This window comes from Myotis nattereri, assembly GCF_964212035.1.
Source record: "Myotis nattereri genome assembly, chromosome: 2".
Classification (NCBI taxonomy): Eukaryota; Metazoa; Chordata; class Mammalia; order Chiroptera; family Vespertilionidae; genus Myotis; species Myotis nattereri.
This window is the reverse complement of record NC_138076.1, coordinates 25,154,702-25,179,011: the sequence shown is the minus strand read 5'-3', so window position 1 is coordinate 25,179,011 and position 24,310 is coordinate 25,154,702. Positions and strand designations below refer to the sequence as shown.

The 24,310-nt window shown below is 38.2% G+C and overlaps 1 protein-coding gene across 2 annotated transcripts in view; it reads left to right on the top strand.

Annotated features, from left to right (window-relative positions):
• ZMAT4 (zinc finger matrin-type 4) overlaps nucleotides 1-24,310 on the top strand; it is a 330,204-nt gene that overhangs the window by 283,226 nt on the left and 22,668 nt on the right. For both annotated transcript variants that reach the window (XM_081084533.1, XM_081084532.1), the window contains one exon: nucleotides 1,198-1,294. In XM_081084533.1, coding sequence (XP_080940659.1) covers nucleotides 1,198-1,294 — 97 coding nt within the window. The remainder of the gene's footprint in view (nucleotides 1-1,197; nucleotides 1,295-24,310) is intronic.

The window sequence follows — 24,310 nt, the reverse complement described above, 5'->3', positions numbered from 1 at the left end:
TCCTATAACAACCTTGTGATGTGGATGCTCTTGTCTTCATCTTGCAGTTGAAGGAAACTGAGGCTAGGAAGAAAGTATGTGACTTCCTCTAGATCAGTGGTTCTCACCCTTGGCTGCACATTAGAATCACCTGGGAATCTTTTTAAAATCCTGATTTCTGCGTCCCATCCTCCGGAAATTCTGTTTCTTTGTTACTAATGTTGTGGCCCCACCCCATAACAAAGAAACAGAATTTCCAGAAGATGAGGCCCAGAAATCAGGATTTTAAAAAGATTTCCAGGTGATTCTAATGTGCGGCCAAGGTTGAGAACCACTGCTCTAGATCATACAACCAGAAATGATTGGAGCCGGGATTTATATCTGCAGTTTCAGATCTTAACTCTGAGTTTCCTTTTCTCTCTGCTCTGCTGGGACACACCATCAGAAGGAATGTGTTTAGTTGTGGGTCTCTGAGATGTGGCAAATGTTTAAAGTTATTTTGTTGAAGCTGCTTTCTAACATGTTGACTCTATATGAGTCAATATTACAAAGGAATGAGGTTTTTAATAACCTCTTTGGAAACAGAGAGCATCTTACTCATCTTAGAATCCCCAGTGCCTGGTCCAAAGTTGATCCTCTATTAATGAACTAATTAAATGAATAAATAAATAAGTAGATAACATCCTTTTAAACTCTCTAGTGGGAAGTAAGCTTTCTTGTGAAATAGGTTAATATATGATCCCTCTGATTATTTACATTTTATGAGATGATCCTGAAAGAAGAACCCAAGTGAATGATATGTAAGTTGTTTTCTGACTCTGCCATTGGAGTAGTTGTGGAGGAGGAATTGAGACAGGTATTCTCTGAAGTCTCAAGTTTCATGCAGATAAGACAGCTTACCATCTCTACCTGCCTTGAGAAAGACTACATTGCTTCTTTGCTTAAGTTACAAAATTTCCAGAACCATTTTATATCAAAAATATGTTTTAATAATGTCAGCCACCCATAAATGGAGCACGCACCTTCTAACATATTCACAGTTATACTTCTGCTAAGACACGTGTTGACTGGGCTCTGGAAGGAGGGATCAAAATGTTGTTGGTGGGATGGACCAGATAACTGCTAAGACATTCTGTCCCTGACTTTGGGAGATTCTAGAATCCATTCAGGTGGTTGAAGACAAGGATACAGCTAATGCGGTCTGTCTGTTGTCCACAGGTCTGAGGCGCAATTACAGATGTACCATCTGCAGTGTCTCTCTAAACTCAATAGAACAGTATCACGCCCACCTGAAAGGATCTAAACATCAGACCAAGTAGGTACTTTCACTCTCCAGTGCTTTTGTTTGTGGTTTTTAGATGACGGTTAAAGGATAACCATTTTAATTATTTCTGCATTTAAACTGCATCTCTTTATCTCCAAAGTTCCCTTGATAGTGTTGCTGCAGAAGCCTCCCAAGTCTGCTTAGCATTATTTGAAGAATGGCTTCTTCTCCTTTGGGGGCACAAATAATGACAGGCTTTCTTCTTTCATTTTCAAGGACAGTTCAGTACATTTTTTATAAACTTCAGGAAACATGTATATCTATTCTAAGGGTTTTTAAATAAACAATGTTATCTCTATTTGAAGGATGTGCCAGACTTTAGTGTTATGTGAAATTCCACGAATGTCTTCTACCACTTTCCATTTCTAGATGAATGTTGTTAATTAGTATAGAAACTTAACAAATCTTATTATATATTAAATCATTCACATACATAAGTATTTCCAATTAAATGGAAGCTTAGTTCATTATTTTAAAAGAAATTCTCATGATTTTAAACCGAAAAAGGCTAATCAGGCATAATTTCACCTATATTTATACTTTGCATCTCTTTAAAGGTGAATGATGTTAGCTTTGCAGGCATTTTTAAAGTAGCTGCTAAGACTGCTAATAAAATCTAACAAAATAGAAAAAAATACACAAGGAATATCTCAAAAGTTTATAATTTTCCTGAGTGTAATTGTTTTCATTTCTCTCCTATTTATCAGCAGACTCATTTAACAGATTTGACTGTACCAAGGCTTTATAAATAATAAATGATGTATTTAACACACATTTATTGAGCTCCACTATGTGTCAGACTCTGAGGTGTGCACTGGGAAATAAAAGATGAATTGACCCAGGCCTGCCTCTTGTGGAGCTGCCTGCCAGGCGAGGGGCGGGGGCGGGGGATAGCCATGTAAACACACAGATTTGTCTCTAATACCACGTAGACACCTAGAGCTTCGAGTATTAGGGAGAGAACAACTAGGGCAAGTTTATAGGGGGTTGGTGCAGAGTTTGACAGATAAGGTTGAGGTCATGGTCTGATGCTGCTCACCGTCAGAACCCTGGTGCCTAGCACAGCACTTCATGCCTATTGAGGGGTTCATAAACATTTTTGATGGAATGAATGTGTGATTTTAAAGTACGAGTAACATTTTTCATGCAGGCCTATGAGGAAGTACATTCCAGGCAAGGACATTTCTTTGCAAGGATATTTTAAAGACATAGGTTACAGGGGGTCTGATGCAGGTGAGAAAATGGAAGCCTAGATTTGGTTACTGACTCTCAGTCTCTTCATCCATGTCGTGCTGTCTCATGAGTCAAAGCCACTTTCATGACTCACTTTACTCTGATCCACCTCAGAGTACTATTATCAAGGGAATTCTGCAAAAAAAAATTTCTCTCTGATTTGTTATAGAGTACCTAGAGTGCTTGTATTGATTATTGGACACTGCTGTCCCCTCCTCCTCCAAATAGTCTATTAATCTCTCCAACTTCGTAAGAGGCACCATATGCATTCTAATTAACATGCATGGAATCTACAGACCAGGATATTGCAAGTAGCTGCAACAATAAATGGTAATCTTTTAGAGTCATGTATTTATTGCACTTAATATAGATAATATTAACATATTATCTATACTAATAAAAGGGTAACATTCTAATTAGACTGGACGTCTTCCAGATGACCTTCTGGATGTCCTCCTGACAAAGCTGGGACAGGGCAAAGCCCCCCATGGTCCCAGGTGCCTGCGGCTGGCCAGAGGAGGGAAGCCTGGGTCTAGGCTGCGGGGGCCGAGGCAGAGGCAGTTAGGGATGATCAGGCTGGCAAGGGAGCAGTTAGGGGTGATCAGGCCAGCAGGGGAGCAGTTAGGGGCGATCAGGCAAGCAGGCAAGCAGTTAGGAACCAGTGGTCCAGGATTGTGAGAGGGCTGAGGGATTGGGCCTAAACCAGCAGTCAGACATCCCCCAAAGGGTCTTGGATTGGAGAGGGTGTAGGCCATGCTGAAGGACCCCCGGCCCCATGCACAAATTTCATGCACTGGGCCTGTAGTCATATAATCCTATATAATAAAAGGGTAATATGCAAATTGACCTACGTGGGAAGCCGGTCCATCCTTGCTGCTTGACACAGTCGCTGCAGGGAAGGAACATCTGCACAGCATATGTTTTAAGGGACCTGGGGTATATGGCATACTGTTCTTAATATGTTTGCTCCCTTTCTTAGCGCTATGTGTTTTAACCAAGGTTACCTCTCTGAGAAAGGTTGTTTCCCCAGGTGGGGATTTTTTCCCTGGATTTAGGGATTGACAGGACTAAGGAAGGGAATAAATCCGTAACACCCCTTAACTAAGTGTCAGGCGGGTAATTAATCACTTTAACTACGAACAATCACGCTTAAGCTACATAATCTTTACTTAGTATAATCTCCTTCAGTTACTTCCTTGTAGTTTAACAGAACAATAGAGTAGTGACCTTAGAATGGTGATAACAAATGCCCTAACCTTTGGTATAGAATGGATAGGATTAAAATCAACTGGTATAAATACAGATGTAATAGGAGAATAAAAGGAGAACCTTGCTATGCTGATCATCTGAATACTGCCTCTGAGTTATTCCTTCTTTGCCTACTTCGTCCACACCTTTGGGAACCCCTGGACCTGCTGGAGCTGGACCCCAACAGACCCAAACAGAAGAATGACTGGGAATGACTGGTCACTATGACACACACTGACCACCAGTGGGCAGATGCTCAATGCAGGAGCTGTTCCCTGGTGGTCAGTGCACTCCCACAGGGGGAGCTCTGCTCAGCCACAAGCCAGGCTGCCAGCTGCCAGCACAGCAGTGGTGGTGGGAGCCTCTCCCGCCTCCTCAGCGGCACTAAGGATGTCCAACTGCAGCTTAGGCCTGCTCCCTGCTGGTAAGTGGACAACCCCTGAGGGCTGCCGGGCTGCCAGAGGGATGTCTGACTGCCAGCTTGGGCCTGATCCCCCAGGGAACGGGCCAAAGCCAGCAGGTGGACATCCTCCGAGGGGTCCCAGACTGCAAGAGGGCATAGGCCGAGCTGAGGGACACCCCCGAGTGCACAAATTTTTGTGCACAGGGCCTCTAGTATATTATATATTTGTACTGTAGAAAGATAGACAGTGATTTTGAGTGGCATGAATCATGTAAATAACTAATGCAGACAGTATCTCCAGCTTTGGAAAAATTTCTGTCTGTCTATGTGCACATATAAAACTTAACTTGCCAGAATCTGTGCCAGCCATTTTCACACCTATTATCTCATTTAATCCACTTGACTACTTTGAGGTAAATACTATTGATCCATTGTTTTATATGAAAACACTAAGGCTCAGAGAGACAAAGCAACTAACCTAACATCACCTTGCCAACAAATGGCAGATCCGGGACTGGAGCTTGCAGGGTGACTCATGCTTCTGCTTCTTCCATTTCACTTAGTTACCACACAGGCATGGTATGAAAGACTGCCAATAGAGAGTACTATGATAAATTTTTAGTACTTCCCTGGTGGGATTTAATAATTATATGTGACTTCAGAAGGGTACTTCTCCTACTGTGCAATCTTCTTTCCAATAAACACATTTTTTTTTTCTACCTCAGCACAAGGTTGCTCTCCCTCTGAAGAGTGAAATGAGGGAAATATGAAGAAAATAATTGTAATAGCTTTGTCCCACATGCTTACTTCATCTGCCCTCATACCTAATTTGGAGTGTGTGTGTGTGTGTGTGTGTGTGTGTGTGTCCATGTTTATGAGCTACATCATTCCATAATTTTTTTGTAACATTCTTGTCCAGTTTAGTATCAAAAGATATGCTGACAACATTAAACAAGTTGAGAGGTCTTCTCTCTATTTCTGATCCCTGATTGAGTTTGTGGTAAATGCTATTATTTCTTAAGTATTAGGAAGAACTAACTGATGTAGCCATCTGGAGTTAATCATATGGGAGTATCTTTACTAGAATTTTAATTTCTTTAATGGAGCACGGTTCATATTTTCTATCTATTATTGGATCAGTTTGAATATGTTGTTTTTCAATGAGTTTGCCCATTTATCTAAAATTTAAAGTGCCTTGATATATAGTTGTTCATGATATATCTACTTTTATTTTTGTCTGGAAGATGTTTTTCATTCTTGACATTATTTATTTGTGCCCCTTCCTTTTCTTGTCTATTGATAATTTTTGTTAGAAATATTTCAATATTTATTTGCTTTTGTTGAATGAGTGTTGGGTTTGGTGATTTTCTCTATGTACAGTTATTTTCTACCATTTTAAAATTATCTTCATCCTACTCTCTTTGGATTTAACTAGCATTCCCCTCCCCCCCAGCTTGTTAATTTCAAAGTATAGGTTATTAATTTTTCAGTGTTTCTGTTTTTCTAATATATGCATTTAAGGCTCTCAGTGTGCCACTACAAATTGCTTTTGCTATCTTCTGCAAGTCATTTTTTTTTTATATCCCAGAAGTTGTAATATGTGGTATTTTCATCTTTATTTATTTATTTATGTATTTATACTGTGATTTCTCTTTTACTCATGGTTAACTTAGAATATTTGGGAGATTTTTATATTTATATTTTTGTGCCAATTCTACTATGGTCAGAGGACACACTGTAAATGAATTCAATCCTTTGAAATTTGTGTAGGCTTGCTCTGTGCTCCCAGCATATGGTCAATTTTGGTAATATCCAACATTCATTTTTTAAAGTGTCTTTTTCAATAATTAGGTAAATGGCTCTATATATCAGTTACATTAAGTTTCTCAATATTGCTCAAATTTCTTATGCCCTTACTGTTTTTTTTTTAAATCTGTGTATGATATTCATGAGAAACAGAGGAAGTTAAAATATTCTAACTATAAATATGGATTTGCCTAAGCGACCTCTTAATTCTATTTAAAAAATATATTAAAGGTATATTATTAGATGCTTATAAATATAAGATGTTTTTATGTATTCCTGTTAAATTGGCACTTTTTGTCACCATGAAATGGCCTTCTTTCTTACTAGCAATACTTTCCTAAACGTATACCAACATCAGCTATACCAACTCTTCATAGCTTTTAAAATGTTTTCTTTAAACTTTATCCAGCTTTTATTTCATTCTCAGGCTAAAGGTTCGCATTATACCAATTACCCTATTGGGGCTGGAAATGGAAGTCAGCCAGTGAAATCGTTCCTAACTTTCCTAATCTGATGAATTAAAACAACATAACTATTAAGGTGTCAGCAATGTTCAATATCGTATATTTATATTTTTACTAATAATTTCCAGTAAAAGTGTTGAGATGAGTAAATATTATTAAAATATATAGTGCAAAGAGTACTGACTTTTAAGTCAGTAGATTTTATTCTGGCATAGCTTTGCCACTGAGCGATCTTGGGCACTCACAAACCTTCTGTAAGTCTCAGGTCCCTTATAGACAAGTGAATAGTGATGACAAGAACAGAGCAAAGTGTATCCACTTTCCATGCCTTCCTCATGATCCTAGAACTCTTTCCTTCTCATCCTGAGTTCAGTCTTATCATTCTTCTTAAAATAGCTCCACAATTAGGTTTCACCATTTTATTAGAATTAGTAATATGTCCCAAAAATTAGTCCACCCAGAACTACTTGCAGATATAAGTAGTTAAGAATATCAAGATGGAATTATTCTGGATTTATTGTGGGCCCCAAATCCAATGCCTGGTGTCTTTATGAGAAACAGGAAAAGTAGAATGGGACACAAAGAGATTACGGCCATGTGAAGACATAGGTAGAGATTGGAGCTATGTTTCCACAAACCAAGAACACCAGGAACCAGCAGGGTCTGGAAAAGGCAATGATTGATTTTCCTTTGGAGCTTTTTGAGGATGTGTCCTGCTGACACCTTGATTTCAGACTTCTGTTCTCTAGAATTGTGAGGATAAATTTCTGGTTTTTAAAAATGTTTTTATATTGATTTTAGAGAGGGAGGAAGGGAGATGGAGAGAGAGAAACATTGACCGGCTGCCTTTTGCATGCCCCCCATTGGGGATCAAACCTGCAACCTGGGCATGTGACCTGACTGGGAAACCTCGTGGTGCATGGAACAATACTCAACTGAGCCACACAGGCTGGCACATTTCTATTGTTTTAAGCTATGCAATTTATGGTCTTTTTAAAGGGCAGCCTGAAGAAAGTATTACTGTGTAAAACCTACTTGACTTATTCCACAATTATCCCTTTAGGCAAATTCTTATCATGCCTATCCCATGACAATGATGGCGATGGTGATGGTGATGATGGTAATGGTGCCACCACTGATATGCATGGGGTGGAACTTCTGTCTGAGTGGAGTACAGGAACACATTAAAATGCTTTGAAAGTGATGCCATATCTAGTATGTGCTCTTTACTGGTAGCAATGATAATTTTTTCTTTTTTTGGGCAAATGTCATAAACAGGAAAGTGGCAGTCAAATGTTGCTCCATTGTTAAAGAGAAATATTAAGTAGCTAATGAGATTAAAGGTTTAGAAATGCAAATGATCACACTGACTTCTAAAGCAATTGCCTATTAGTAGATTCTTCAGTGTTTCCAGGGGAGCTAGTCTGTCAATTAGTACAAATGATTAAAATGAAATTTAAAGGCAGATGAGTACAAACCATAGACTAATGACCAAGTCCCATGTAATGTACTTAAATTTGAGATTTGGGAACACTTCAAGCCTTAGGACAGTATATTACCTAGAATAAAGGATATAAAAGTTGTCATTACTTACTTTGATGCTTCAGTTGGTTGAGAATGACACACAAGTGTTTAAGAGAATAAATCCGACTGATCAGAACTTAGCAGCAATTTCTAAATTTGCTTTTTCCTTTGATGGGAAGCCTGAAATAGTATCCATTGCTTTTTCTGCAGATTTTTTCTTCAACTCGCTGAATCCTCTAGACAAAGCCTTTATATTATGCAGTTTCCCATTATGTTCATTTATTTGTGAAGTGATTGAATGGATGTTTAGACTAATCTTCAGAGCTGGAATATATTTCCTTTAAATATCTTGGGATTCTGTTCCGTCATTCAGAATAGTAGTTATCTGAGGGGTACACAGTAAAAATTGAGATAGTTTTGCGAGATATGCCAACCATTAAGAACCTCTGTGCTTAGGATAAATAAAAGTTACTTAAAACTCCAAGAAACAAACAAAATAACCAACAATGAATCAATGAATGTACTTCAACGGCTAAAAATATAGATGTTCTTTGTGGAATATTCGATGTGGTTTACTGACACTAAAGAAAAGTTTTCATAACCAAAGGATTTGGGATTTTGATACTGTGCTATATTTTTTTCATGAGAAAGTTTTCTTTTCTGAAAAGTATAAAAGTTCAGTAAAGTTTTGAGATGAGCAGGACGTAAGATAGTATTGAAAATAGAGCTGTCCTTTCCCAAAGAATGTCAGGTTGTTTCTTTTTAGTTGATAATCATTTGTAAGCTGCTTGGAAAGGTTTGAAATAAAGAGCAAAATCTAGAATCCAAAGAAACTGCTTTGCTTGTCTCATTTTATGATTCTAGCTGTGCAAAATAGCTCTTCTAGACAGCAGAGACCATGGAGTGTCATCAAATCTTTCCAGCCCAGGGCACTCTTAGACACTGTAAATAGAATACCTATAGCAGCACAGAGACGAGAATGTGGCAAGTCCTGTGGATCAAAGGGTGTTCTTTTTTTTAGCCCTGTTTTTAATAGAACATTCTAGTCTACTATTGTCAAGAGCCCTTCCTTTTGGTGGAAGGCCTCTGATGAAACAGTCCAACTTCTCAAATGAAAGAGACAGTGGCCTTTAGGAAGAAGAATTCCAGAGAAGACAGAAAAAAACAACAACAAAACAAACCTATATCTCTCTATATATAGCACTAATGCACAGGCAATTCTAACAGCTCTATTTTTTTCCCAAAGTCTCACTTTCATGCTTTTTCTATATATGCCATACCTAGGGATACATTATAATTACAGTATGTGAATAAATTAGACCTTTGGCAGGCTTGGAAAGAACTAAATGGGAAGCACCTTCATTCTGTCATATTATTTCTAGAATTACTGATGACATCTAATATTCCTTAGCTCACTCATTTTCTACCCACCTCCTTCTGGGGGACTTATAATCATTATTTTGTCTTGCTTAAAATTTGTATGAGTCATGGCTGTCTCCAGAGTGGTTCTGAGCTGATAATTTAATGTCCCAGATTTAACTGTGGGCCCATTGAAACCTCTCAGTTCTTTGTTATGCTGTTTCAGATAGTCATCAGGACCAATCACCGACCTGACTTAGTGCTGAAAAGTGCATCAAGAAAGAGAAAAGAACTGGAGGGAGGATGGTGGAGCCCAATAGGCCTGGCTGAGAGTCAGACAACCAGAGCCCCAGTGTCAGTCCTCCTTCTCACACCCCGTGTGGCTTTTAACAACTTTAAAACTTTATTTGAAAACCCACCTATTGAAATGCAATATATATACAATAAAATGCACAGGTTTCAGGTATACAACATGTTGGGTTTTGACAGTTTATACACCATGTAACTACCAGCCCAATTAAAATAGAGAACATTTTCACAACCATCAAAAGCTCCCTTGAGCCCCTTTGCAGTCAATCCCCCATGCCAGGCAAACAGTTTCTGATTTCTGTCACCATGGCTTCATTTTGCCTGTATAGAACATAATATAATAATACAGTATGAATTCTTCTCCTTCTGCATTCTTTTTCTCAACGTAATGTTTTTGGGATTCATTCACATTGTGGCTCATATCAGCTCTTCCTTTCCCCTCACTGAGATTCAACATCTTCATTTGACAGGGAGTTGGAATATGGGGTAGTCAAGTCTCCATCAGTTCTAACATTCTCTTATTTTATGACTTTGATGTTTAGCTTCCTTAACTTTTATATTTTTCAGCTGGCAGAAGATTGACTGTAAAATATTTCTTTAGTGTTTACTTCTCTATTGCTGGGTGGCCCAGATCTTTTTGATCCTTTTAACAATTAGGTTCTCTAAGAGGAGAAAGATCCTGGAGGCCTTTCATTCTGTCCTTAAAAAAAAGGCCAGAGACTTTCCAAATGCTTATCACTTGGGGCAAGAGGGGTAAAACTGATTGTATAAGCAGGAAGTAGAGAAAAAAGCTTATTCTAACTTTATTCCATGTTGTGAATACAGATCATAAACCCTGGTGTCTTCTCAGGCCAACAGGGATAAGCAAAAGGTAGTCAGGAAGGTTCTAGGGGAGACTTGGCCCTCACCTAAATAGTCCTGGCTTCTGCACTTGCACTTATTCTGGGTATGCTATAATCCCTTCTCACACATTTCACCAAAGTTCATTAGAAATTAGAGTATGTTTATTTGTAAATTATATTTAGCTTCCATTGACTTTTACTCCAACCAAACTTTAGTAGAACATTGAATTTACCCATCATTTGTCTAATCTCTTAAAAATCATCATGGAACATGGGCTGCCAAGGAATCTATATATATGTGTGTGTATGTATATATATATATATATATATATATATATATATATATATATATATATAAAAGCCCAGTGACCAGAATGGCAGAACAACCAGAACGACTGAATGACGGGTGGCTATGAGGTACACTGTGGCAGCCAACCAGCTTGATCCAGGCCCCAATCTGCCCCCAACACCCTGATCAGAAGCCGGGCCAGCTGGTCAACTGCCTGCAGCCCCTTCCCCTGCTGGCCCGGCCCTATCCTACCCATGCACGAATTCGTGCACTGGGCCTCTAGTTAAATTAAATAAAGGAAGGACCTTGCTTCACGTAGGTCAATATTTTGGGGAAAGTAGGGGTAGGAGATATGATGGGAATAAAAACATGCCCTTGGTTGTGTTACTCAATCCAGTTCTCTACCACCTCTTTTTGGGGTAGGGGAGAAGATCGAGTGGGTCCATTTTAGCTGGGATTGTCATAATGGGGTAGTTGTGTGAGTGAACTGCACAAATCAGCTCATATGATACAGCCCAGAACCAAAATCTATTGATCATCTTCTCTGTATAGGACATTAAAACAGGCCTTGGGGTCCTAGCTGGTTTTGCTCAGTGGTTAAAGCATTGGCCTGTAAACTGAAGGGTCCTGGGTTTGATTCAGGTCAAGGGCACATATTTCATTTGCTGGTACCTTGGTTGCAGGCTCAATCCCTGGTCCCAGTTGTGGCACATGCAGGAAGCAAACAATCACTGTGTCTCTTTCACATCAATGTTTCTCTGTCTGTCTTTCCCCCTTCCTTCCACTCTCTCTCTAAAAAAAATAAATAAATGGGGAAAATATCCTTGAGTGAGGATTAACAAAACAAAAAGCAACAACTAGAAAAAAAAGATAGGCCTTGGGAACAACAGAAGGAGAAATAGAGATAAGTATAGCTCTCAACAAGTTTATAATGCAGTTGAAGGATTTACAACAAGTAGTCAAGTAATTATAGTTAAAATGAACATGGGATATGGTAAGAATAAGAGGTATAAGACTGCTGGAATTCATAGGAAGAAGAAATTGCATCTGGTTGGGGCCCATCAGGAGAGGTTACTGAGGATTGAGTGCAATAAAGTGGTTTTGGAATGGCACCATAAAGGTTCAATCATGGCTCTATCTTCGAACTGTGTGACCTTGAACATGCTACTTAAAGACTTCTCTGTGGCTTAGTCTTTATATTAGTAAAGTATAACAGATTATAAAAATGCTTACCAAAACTGACTGTGGTGAGGATTGAGTTTTAAGACCAACAAATGCATTAAACTGCTTAGACAGTACTGGACATGAAGTTTTTCCTCATTACGTGTTAATTATCATTCTGTATTAATAAAATTAAACTTGAAATGGGCTTTGAGGAATGGTTAAATGACTGTTGAGGTAAAAATCCTTATGCTGTCCCACTAGTTCTTCTACAGGATTTCCCTAGAATTTTTCATAACAAACTCTAGTTTCTTGCCCAAAGTTGGGGCTTCTGGACTTGCACAAACTTCAGGCCTTCACAGGGTTTAGAACCCAAAATTTTATTAACCAGCAGTGAGATATAAAGACAAGCCTCCAAAGACTATCCTCATTCTGCTCCAAGTCCTCATATTATCCAACAGCTTCAAGCTTGATATTCAGTCTTGCAATGCCAGAAAAAACACTTTCTGAATGCTCCCGATTACATATGGTCTTTACACCTTGATTCCTATCCAGGCTTCTCACTTTATCCAGCTCTCTGATTACCAGTTGTATTTTGTCATTCACCTGTAGTTAGCACATTGCTCTCCAAAGACCATGATTTATGAACCTTGAAAATAAATAAAATAAAATAAACTGAACTATGCTGCTGATTGAATTTCCTAAAATCACTCTCCCAATATTTTTTTTGCAAATCCCTGGATAGAATTGCTTAACCATTCTGATTACATGGAACTCATTTTTCTTTCCCATTCACTTTAGTATTTTAAAAGCATGTGTATCCATTTAACTCAGGCATCTATATGCTTCTGCTCATACCAGAGTCAGGCTAATCTCAATATTAACTAATTAAATCTAACTTTGAGTCACAACATTTGACAAATGCTGAATCTTTAATTGGAAGAGTTTTCTAAAAAAAATAAATGCTCTCCATGGATAAGGATAATACCTCTTTAAATGTTAATCACTGTTATTTCAGTTATAATTCAACTATAAACATTTTGAAGATTTCTGGGGTTTTTTTTCTTCTTTTCACTAATATTATTGAGACCATTCTATATTGTGTTAAGACTAGCCAGATGGAACCAGAATCTGGACCTCAGTCAAAATAAAAATTTATATAAGCATCATTATAATCATATATATATATATATATATATATATATATATATATATATATATTACTCTTAATAGTCCTTAACAGCAAATAGGAAATGTGTGATTTTCTATGGATTTAGGGTCACAGAAAAAGTTCAGTCTATTCATGCTGAGCAGTCAAATACAATCTATAAAGCTAGCTTTCAAAAATGTGGGTGATATTTCAAGCTCGGGACACAATTAGTTCAAAGTCCTCCCCGCTGCCTCTGGTGCCATTATGCTCTCTAGAGCTATATCTATTTGTTCTCTTCCTTATTTAAGTGCCCTTTCTTCTAAAGACACCGAGTGGGATAACATGTGCACTTTCCTCTTTTTGAGTTCTAAAACCATCCCCACCGAACTTATGTCTGTTCTTACTAAAAGATCTTAATAGTAGCCTTAAGTAGATGAGTTTCTGAACTCTGATTTTATTTCCTTGATAATGGATAAAGTTCAAATAATAGATTCGTTTCATAAGATCTTTCTGGTGCTAAATAAGATAAACTTACATATAACTAAGATTTGCATGAGCAGACAACTTACTAAATTAGAATCTATTGTCCTTGAATGTCTATATGAGAAAGGGCATTTAAGTCTCTGTTGTAGATGGTTTTACTGGGTGTTCTAAAGTTTCTCTCATGTTAAATCCAGCTTTAGCTTTTAAAGGCAACTGACTAGGAAGGAGCTTCAGATTTTTCAGCAGCCTCCATACCTACAAGGTTTGGAAGCCAACCATGTAGGTTTCTATTTCTTAATCTTAGAAATAGATGTCATAATTTTGTTAGTCCATATTATGTAAGAATCTTGAAGGTAAAAGTGTGCCTATGGCCATAATGTCATCTGAGAGATTCATTACAGCCAGGAAATGTAGTTGCAATATCTGTTGTCCCCTTTCTAAATCTGAAGATAAAGGGGTCAGGCTCTCTCACACTAGTAATTCAGGAAAACATCAGTACAAGTAAAAGATGTATCAATTCTTTTTAATATATGTGTACATTGGAGAGGCATCTTTTATTTTAAATTTAACTATCAAGAAACACAGTAACAAGTAGCGAATTAGCCAACCTTCTAGAATATGCAAGTGGTATCTCTATAGTGAATCTAAAGGATTCATTTCTGTGGGTGAAATTTGATCCACTCATGATCTGGAGGTTTTCAGTGAAGAAACATGCCATGGTGAAGGAAAACCTGGATGTTTATTGATTGAGTCAATAGTCTAGCAAATTATTAAGTGACCCACCATGTGCTAGGTTCTAAATCACTTAGTAGAGAATGACAAATCAATGTTCCCTTCTTAAAGTGCTCATGTAATTTTTAAAATACCTAAACACTAAAGTTTTGTAATTCCAGAGAGTGATCCTATAATTCTTTGGCCCATTCAAATTGCAAGAGAGGTTACTGGTGGTTTAACTCAGTGATGAAGGTCAGTGAGCACTCTGAGCAGCTGTCCGTGATGTGGAGCCGGGTAATGCACAGCAAGGACCTGTCACTAGGATTGTGGGCTCCAGGCACACTCTTAGTGCCCAGAGTATTCTGGAACCTGACTCAAGAAAGGAGGAAAGAGGACAGACTCAGGATCCAGGAGGAAGTCAGGTATGAATAGAATGAGGCACCTTCTTATGAGCAGGAAGTTTTGTTGAATGCAGTCATGGGAGCTTTACCTTCTAAGTCCTTTCCCAAAGAAAACTGCTTTCTTCACTCAAAACTTTATTTGATCTGGGTTCTATTTGTAGAGCCTTTTTAGTTATATATGATTATTTAAATCTGATAACACCTGATAGGGCATTTTATTGTTATTAAGCACAGGAAGAAGCCTGGATTAAAAATTATGTTAAGAGTACCTGACATTTTGATCAAGAATGAAGGTTAGAGACATTTACCTATCCAATTTCTGTTGAAAATTAATTATTCTTTCTTTCTTCATGTTTATAACACTTTTTTTAGTGTATGGTTCTAGGAATTGATGATAAATGATTTGTTCCATAGGAGTCAGATATTCGTAACAAGAATGGATTTGTTGTCCTAACGCAGATTGTTTTACTATCCATGCAAGTAATTTCTCTTTAAACCTTGAAGTAGGATTATTCCTGGATCTTTTGATTAAAATATCTCATTCTATCCCCACAATAAATGCTCAACAATTAATAGTCTTTTTTCCTTCCACTTTTTAATTAGAGTTGAGGCAAAAACACAGGATTAGAGTGATTAAAGTCAATGAAAATTGTGAATATCATTCAAAAATGTTCTCTGCTAATTGTAACTTTTCCAACTCCATGAGAGAATGTGACAGGCTGTAATATCTGGTCTGCCTTATGATGTGATTTCAGGGAATTGATTTCTCCTGTCAAAGTGATAACCTTCTTCACATACGTAATTGCCAGCTAATTGTCAAAAATATTCTTCCACAGAGAAAAAATTCACTTTGTCTACTTTCCCATAAAAATCATCTCAGAGATAATTGCACAATGGGATTTATAAATGAAAAATATCAGAATCTTACCTATGAGAGATTTAGATGGCAGGTGCTGAGTCAGAAATATAAAGAACATCATTAAGTGGGATAGAGAAGGTATCAAGGGGAGGCTGGGACTGGCAAGATTGAGCTTATCCTCTTGAGGACCAGAGCCAGACAAGCTTAAAGAAATAACACCCACTTCCATATATTATGGATTTATAAAAAAGACAAGGGAAAATATAAAACTCTGTAAGTTAAATGTTTTCTTTTTTTTTTAAATGTTTTTATTGATTTCAGAGAGAGGAAGGGAGAGGGAAAAAGAGTTAGAAACATTGATGATAGAGAAACACTGATCTGCTGCCTCCTGGATACCCCCTACTGGGATGAAGCCCACAACCTGGGCATGTGCTCTGACCAGGAATTGGATCGTGAACTCCTGGTTCCTGGGATGATACTCAACTGAGCCACACCAGCTGGACAAGTTAAATATATTCTTACACAAAAATATTTCTAGGCTCCCTTACCATCATAGTTTTGTCCTCTATGATTTCTTTGGCTTTTTAGCTCAGTGCTCATAAATCAATGATTTCAGATATTTTGGAATAATTGTAGATGTATGGACCACTTGAGTCACCCATTGTTATCCTTTTGGAGGACAGACAGGAAACAAGTAGCTTCATTATGTTTTTTAGTCAGAGAAAGGTTATTAAATAGCTGGTGAATGGTCTCTGAGGGTCTGGGATGAAAAAGTGGAAAAGATTCCTCCTCCCTCCACCACTTGCCACTTGGTCGAAGGTCAATAGAAACCCCTATTGGTGGTCCTGACATTAGGGATCAAAAGAAGGAGTTGAAAGCCCTGCTTCTGGCTTCTACTTACAAGCTTCCCCCACTACCCCAGTTTCTGACTGGTGTTCAAAGTCAAGGAACAGCTATCTTTAAAGACAGAGACACTATAGTCTAATAAATCATGTCCTTATCATCTGGCCTTAGAGAGTTGAAGGTGGAGATAGAAATATTATCAAGTATTACAGAACCATATAGATGAAGAAATTTCTTAAGACAGTTCTAAGTAAATTTTTTAAAAATTTAGTTTAGAACATTGCTTTTTAAATAGGTATTTTGCTTTAAAATTACTTCTACTAGTAGTGGTCAAAGAAGAAGATGAATTACGTATGTCTGTTACAATTGAATTTACATGCAGATGGATATGATATTCTGGCATGTCCTCCTTTTGTAGAGCTCCAATTCTTGAGAATGATTTAATTTCATGCTGTGCCTAGCTAAAATCCAGATAGGATATAGGAACAGCGAATGGTATGATCCTTACCTTCAAGAAGCCTAGAGTTTAAATTAAGAGACTAAATTAAGAGATGAGCATAATAGAATATTTAAATATATGCAAGTAATTTTACATAACATCATGCAAAAAAATTGAGAGAAGGGAGAGATTAGTACAGACATGAATAATGAGAGAACTTTACTTGGATGAGATAAAGCTTGGCTGGGAACAAGGGTGAGTTCCACTTGGGGTGGGTCAATGTAAGGGGTCTGGGAACATTCAGATGGAGGTGCCAATGGGCATTTAGGTCTGTGGGCTAGAGTTCACAAAATAGATGATGGTTGGAGGTGCAGACTCAGGAGTCATCATCTCACAGGAGATTATTGAAATGAATGAGAAGAGAATAAATGAGATCATTTAAGGAGAGCATATGGGAAAAACCGAGAATAAACACACATTCATATATACATGTGCGTGTGTGCACATGTGCACACACAGGGTGAAAAAGGAAGAGAAGTCAGAACTTTTTCTTGTAATGACACATTTTACATTGTTTTCTAAATAGGAGATATACAAGACAGATAAGTACTTCAGAAGCAAAAATAAATACATTTCAAAAAGGAAGGTGCAGAGCAGAGTAACCAAATACCAGAAAGAGTCAAGTAGAAAGATGATCAAAAAAATCTAGAAGGTTTGTCAATTAGGAGGTGGCGGTTGATTTTGGCCAAGAGAGCCTTACTGATGTTTCGAGACCATGATGACCACATGATGGCTGGGATAAGAACAAAGAGAGGGAGTTTCTTACCATTGTTCTCCATGGATGAGGGAGAATGCCCTGCAGCCCACAGATGACCACAGTGAGAAGGGCAGAGGGTGACATATGACATGCAGAGAGGAAAGGATTTTGCAAGAGAGCTCAAAATTACACAGCAGAACACTCTGAAAATAAATAGTATGTAGAAATTGAGAAAAACAGAACTCTAAACAAAGTTGAGTGTCACCCACTGAACTTCCTCCCTGGCCCCTGCTATTCTCTAGGGCTCAGAAGAACCATTCGACAGTCATTACTGATAAGACAACAGAGAAAGAGTCAAATGTTCCTGCCTTTCTCTAGCCTGGGAGATGGCAGGAATACTGATAAAGACTGGCAGGGACCTTAGGAAGTTGATTTTAGACACATTGCTTTTGAAATAATGACACTTTAGCCAAGTGCCATTGGGTGTACTGTAGGTAGTTGGAAATGGGCCTGGAATGCAGATATAAGCCATGGCTTAAAATGGAGACTTTTGAGTCAGCTAGATAAGTGAAAGCTAGAGCCTGGGGACTAGATGTGTCCTTAAAGGAGATAAAGGGACAGAGAAAGACAAGCACCACATTTGACCTTAGGTAGTTGTAGGCACTGGTTAAGCACTGTCTATAGCACTGCATCTGATACTGGAGCTTGAAGCCTGCAGAACAGGATGTTGGACAGGGAAACCGATCTATAGCAGGAAAGAGCAAGAACAAGCTCAAATTCATGAGTGTGAGTTGGAACCTCTGAGGATGACAGTAAACCACCTTCCGCTCAGTGGAGTGAGCATTCTGCAGGGGAATCTGGCGTGTAAGAAACAAAAGCGCTGACCTTCCAAGTGTAAAAAGACAAAACCAGAAACAGGGAAGAGAATTGTAGGAACTGCTGCTCAGCCTAGTCATGTTAGCATGCGACAAAACCATCACAGAACACCATAAAGCTGGTAACAATGATATAAGACCGAACATTGAAATGCCAAATGAAAGACTAAAGCATTAAGTGCTGAGTCATTTTTGTGTCTCTGAAAAAATTAAATAAAAGACAGAGCGACTTAGATGTTTCCAATTTTCTCAGGAAGATGAACTTGCTTTATTAATGAATAGCATTTGGAATCTCTTTGCTTTAGGAACCTATAAAATTATAAATGAAAATCCATTTCTTTTTTTTTCACTGAATCATATACCTTTAATGAAAATATTCTAGACTCATGTGTAGGATAATTAATATCCACCTAGAAATGAGCTATATCCAAAATATTAAAAAATTAAAATACAACCAGGAACCTATAAGATTTTTTCACATACTGGGATTAATTTGAGGGGAAAGGTAAAATTTATTTTCTCATTGATGAGCAAAAGAAAAAAGGGAAAAAAATCTGCTGGTGCTATGGCTTAGGGGTTTATTGCAGAGGTGTTATGGAAAATGGAACATCTGTGATCGGAAGCATTATTATTTACATAATTTGTCAAGGACAACAAGCTACAATAAAATGTCCAATTTCCTTTGGTGAAATTGTCTCTCTTACTTTAGAAATATAGATATTTAAAGTGTGACAGGGTTATGGAAGAGCATTCTTAAGAAAATAGCTTTGCCACTTTGTGAATGGGTAAAGCTGGAAATTTACTAGGTGGCACTAATGTTGGCAGTTGCAGGAAGCCATCTACTGAAGGTGGCACCAGGATAAGAGTTAGTTGGAGAGTGGGACCTACCTCAAGGAAAAAAAATGTATAAAACTTAGAACAGGCATCAAGTCCTTGCCCAGCCCCAACACCTTCTCTACAATTTCTGCCTAGAAAGGTTATCAAAAATGCTTGGTCACAAAGGGCCTTATAGAGATGATTTCTGGTGCTCTATTCTTTTCTGTCAGCACACTTTCCAGAAGATATCTAATCCAAATACACTCTATCGACCTATCTATCCATATATATATATATCCATAATATATATAGGAGATTATATATATATATATATTCAACCCTGATTTCTCACCTGGAACTCCAGACTCACTATTCCTATGTCCAAAACACATATCTAATTTAGCATAATTAAAAAGAGAACACTTGACTTCCTTCCAAGAACTTCCAACGACTTCTCCCCCAATCTACCATATTTTAAGCTGCACTATCATTTATACAGTTGCTCAAGGCAAAAGTCTAGAAGTTAATCTTGATTTCTTTCCTCCACTCCATTTCCACATCTAATCTGTCAGCAAGTCCTGCCTCTGATAGATTAGACTCTGCCTTTACATATTTCAAAACAGTCTTCATCTCTCCATCTCCTCTATCAGCACCCTAGTCCAAGTTTCTGATCTCTATCTTTTCTGGACTCCCTGCAGCAGCCTCCTAACTTCCCCCCTGTGAACCCATTTGCTTTTCTATATGCCATTCCTCACACAGCAGCCAGAATGAACTTTTAGAAGTATACTCCATATTTTATTCTTCTCCACTGAAAATCCGCCGAAAGTTTCCCACTGTGGTCAGAAGAGAATCCAAACTTCTCCTGCTACTCACGGAGCCCTGTAAGAGATGACCTTTAACTACCTCTTCATGTCAGCTCAAACCAATCTGTCCCTGCCTACTCTACTTCAGAAATACTGATTGGCCTTTGTTCTAATTTTCAAACAACCAAACATTTTTCGACCGTAATTTGTGTTTTTACACTACCTGGAATCTCTTCCTGATATATTTTCCACCAATTACCACATGTCTAATTCTTTTTTGTCAATCAACACTCAGCTTAAATATCTCCTAGGTATTATTTGTCACAACATCCTATTTTAATCCTCTACCAAGTATGTATTTATCTGACACTTATTTATTTGTTTGTTTGTTTGTTTGTTTATATCTATCTATCTATCTTCCATCTCTTTATCCGTGATTTCAAAAATGCCAGAGAGGCCAGGACTTCCTGGATCTTGTTCACTGTTATATCTTCAGTGCCTCAAAGGGCCAACACACAGCAGGAATACACTGCTTTCTAATATTAGAGACAATTATGCATTCTAGTATTAGAGACAATAAAAGACAGATACTTTTAATATAAGATGGGAAATGCCATGTCAGAGGAAAGCAGGATATGCTATGGGAGCACAAAAGAGGGGTAGCCAACTTAGCCTGTGAAAAGACTTCCTGGAAGAGGTGGTACTTGACTTGAATTGAATTGTTGATGAGTAGATGTACAGGAAAAGTAAGGAAGATGTTCTAGGAAGTGATACCACCATTAGTAAAGGCTGATTTATATATTTAGGAAAGAGTCTGGAAGAGAGAGAGAGAGAGAGAGAGAGAGAGAGAGAGAGAGAGAGAGAAGAGAAGAGAAGAGAAAGAGGAAGAGGAAGAGGAAGAGGAAGAGGAAGAGGAAGAGGAAGAGGAAGAGAAAGAGAAAGAGAAAGAGAAAGAGAAAGAGAAGAAAGAGAAAGAGAAAGAGAAAGAGAAAGAGAAAGAGAAAGAGAAAGAGAAAGAGAAAGAGAAAGAGAAAGGAGAGGAGAGAAGAGAAGAGAAAGAGATAGGCCTGAGACATTATTAGGAGTTAGAAGCTTCAGTAAGCAGTCCTAGAGATAGAGAGCAAGAGATTACTTATCCTATAGGTAGTGGAGTCACATTGAAGTGATTTTAGAACTATCATTCTGGCAGCAGATTGGAAAAGTGAAAGAGACAAAAAATTAAGAAATTCTTAAGGTAATCCAGGCAAGACTTAGGGATGACCCCGACTTACATCATGTCAAGTTATAGCTACAAGAATTTTAGGGACAGGAATACTAACATTGAATGATAGTGACTTTGATATTTCTTGTGATTTTCATAGTTTCTTATTATTTTTCCTCTCTCTCAAGAGTCTTCATCTGAAAACTGATATTAACAAGAGTTATGTCATTGGATAATTAAGCAAAGTATGTAAAATATCTGGTACACTTCTTGGCACAGGATGAATAATCCATAAATATTTTAAATCCTCTATTCACTAACATAGTCATTGGCTTGGGAATAGATTTATGTAGAGAGTATAATATAAAATAAATTATTCAGCTGAAATTCAGGGGTCCTAAATTCTTACCTATTCATATCATTATCTATGAAACCTTGGGAAATTCACTTTATATCACCTATGAAATATAGAATAATAATAATTTTTCTACTTTCCCAATGGGGTTGTTATGAGGAGCAAATGACATCAGGCATGAAATGCTATATGAATGTAAGGAGCCATTATTTGGGTCTTCAAAGCTGCCTGTGGCCAAGATTCACATACTGTCTTGGGATGAGAGTCAACATGGCTTTGCATTTTAAAGAAAGTTTTTTTTCTACCATTTCCAGGTTCCAAAGTTGATGGCACAACAAACTCAGCAGCTTTAAACACAATATATCACTTGTTACTTCTAAGTAACTCTAAAACATTACAACACCCATGTTTCCTCTGTACTAGCTACCCATTGCTGGTATATTTATTTGCTATTCCACATTTTCTTTTTTCTTTTTTTTTTTTTAAATATATTTTATTGATTTTTTACAGAGAGGAAAGGAGAGAGATAGAGAGTTAGAAACATCGATGGGAGAGAAACATCGATCAGCTGCCTCCTGCACATCTTCCACTGGGGATGTGCCCGCAACCCAGGTACATGCCCTTGACCTGAATCGAACCTGGGACCCCTCAGTCCGCAGGCCGACGCTCTATCCACTGAGCCAAACCGGTTTCGGCCACATTTTCTATGAATCAGGAATGATGCCAAGACTCTTCTGGGGTTGCACTCATCCAAGAGCTTGACTGGGGCTGAAGCTCATGCTTTCAAGGTGGCCCATTTCCACGGCTATTGGCAGGAGGCCTCTGCTCCTCAGCACACGGCTCTCTCCTCATGGGAGGGTAGCTAACCTCTTCTAGAGTGATAAACCCCAGAGAAAGAACAAGAAGGAAGACACAGTCAAGTATCCAAAGTCACACACTATTAAGTCTACTTTATTTTTTTTTTCTATTTGTTACAAAGGAGTCAAGTGCAGCCACACTGAATAAGGTTTGGGGTGGAACTAAGCTCCTCCTCCTAAAGGGAGGAGTATGAAAGAATTTGTGGGCACATATTAAAGCGACTACCTTTATCCATAGTCAAAGTCAAGGAGTGGTCCCCTAGGGACTTCTTGGACATCAGCAGAGCCTGTGGTTATCTTTGCTGGTGATACACTTAGCATGGGGAGACTCATCTTCCTTCCACAGGGGCAAGTCAGCCTGCTTGCTCAACTTCTCCAAATAGAGTTTTGTTTATGTTTATTTATATGTCCTAATCCACTATCTTTTAAAGAATATAACATCTCTGACAAGACCAAACACAGTGCCTGGTGAAAGTAGGAGTCCCATAGATATTAGTTTAGTTTATTGAAAGATTCTGAATGCAAATAGTTCATTGGATCCTTTCCAGGGGACAGGTTTTTGGAAGGTGAAGAGGAAGAGGATGTGAAGGTTTGGAGAGTAGGAACATAGATGGGGGAAGAAGGCAACATGGGAAAGGACAGAGAGCTAGGCACTCCATATAGCTTTATAACTGCACATGTCTACGGAAGGCTACACTGTGAGGCCTGAAGGTGAACTAAGCTCTGCCATAGTATCAGCAGCTTAATTGGTGGCAGGATGACTTACACACTGGGAACTACATTGGGGATATTTCTCAGAGCCTGCAAAAGAAGAGCCATTCTCAAATATGGAGTAGGGAATGCAGCCTGAAAGAATGAGTGGGTTCAGCAAGAGCAAGAGAGGGTTATTATGGGAAACCTTTCCAAGTAGATTTTAATTTTGGAGAAATACCAAGTTGTAAATTCATCTCAGACACTTTAAATGCATTAGATGCTACTACAACCCTGGCTGTCGATTCAGCCAGCATTTATTGAGCAGCAATTGTGTGTCAGCCGCTGTTCTCATGGCATGCGCATTTATTATCTCATTCGGTCTTCACAAACACTGTATGGGAAGTTTTATTATTATTCTCCTTTTATAGGTGATCACTGCTCTGGCAGCTTATGTTCCTTGTTCAAAGTCACACAGTTAGCAAAGGGAAATACTGGGATTGGAGCCCAAGTTTTTAAACTTTATTATATCACAACTTTCATTTCTTAAATTGAGAAATTGAAAATGAAGATACATCATGAATTAAATAACATTTCTTAAAATACAGCATCACCCTAAATAAATGACTGGTAGAGGGTAAATTATAGGTTTAGCACATTTTCCATGAAAAGTACCTTGCTCTTGACATCACACTTTTACTGCAATAACATTTAAAATGTGGGTGACTGCCCAGCTGGCCGGTGTGGTTCAGTGGTTGAGTATCAACCCGTGAACCAGGAGGTCACAGTTTGATTCCAGGTCAAGGCCCATGCCTGGGTTGCGGGATCCATCCCCAGTAGGGGTTGTGCAGAAGGGAGCCGATATCTCTCATTGACATTTCTATCTCTCCCTCTCCCTTCCTCTCTGAAATCAATAAAAACATGTTTTAAAATGTGGGTGATGTTTTTCTTGTAGAGTCTCTTCTGCCAATTCATGCCTTTCCCATTTAGAGATAAGGTTGTGTGTTCCCCACAACAAAGTCACCTTTCTTGAACCTCCAGGCTATAACCAATGCATCTTCTACTGTATAACAACTAATGACAGAGTTCCCACTAAAGCAGTCCAATATAGCAAAATTTAAAAATT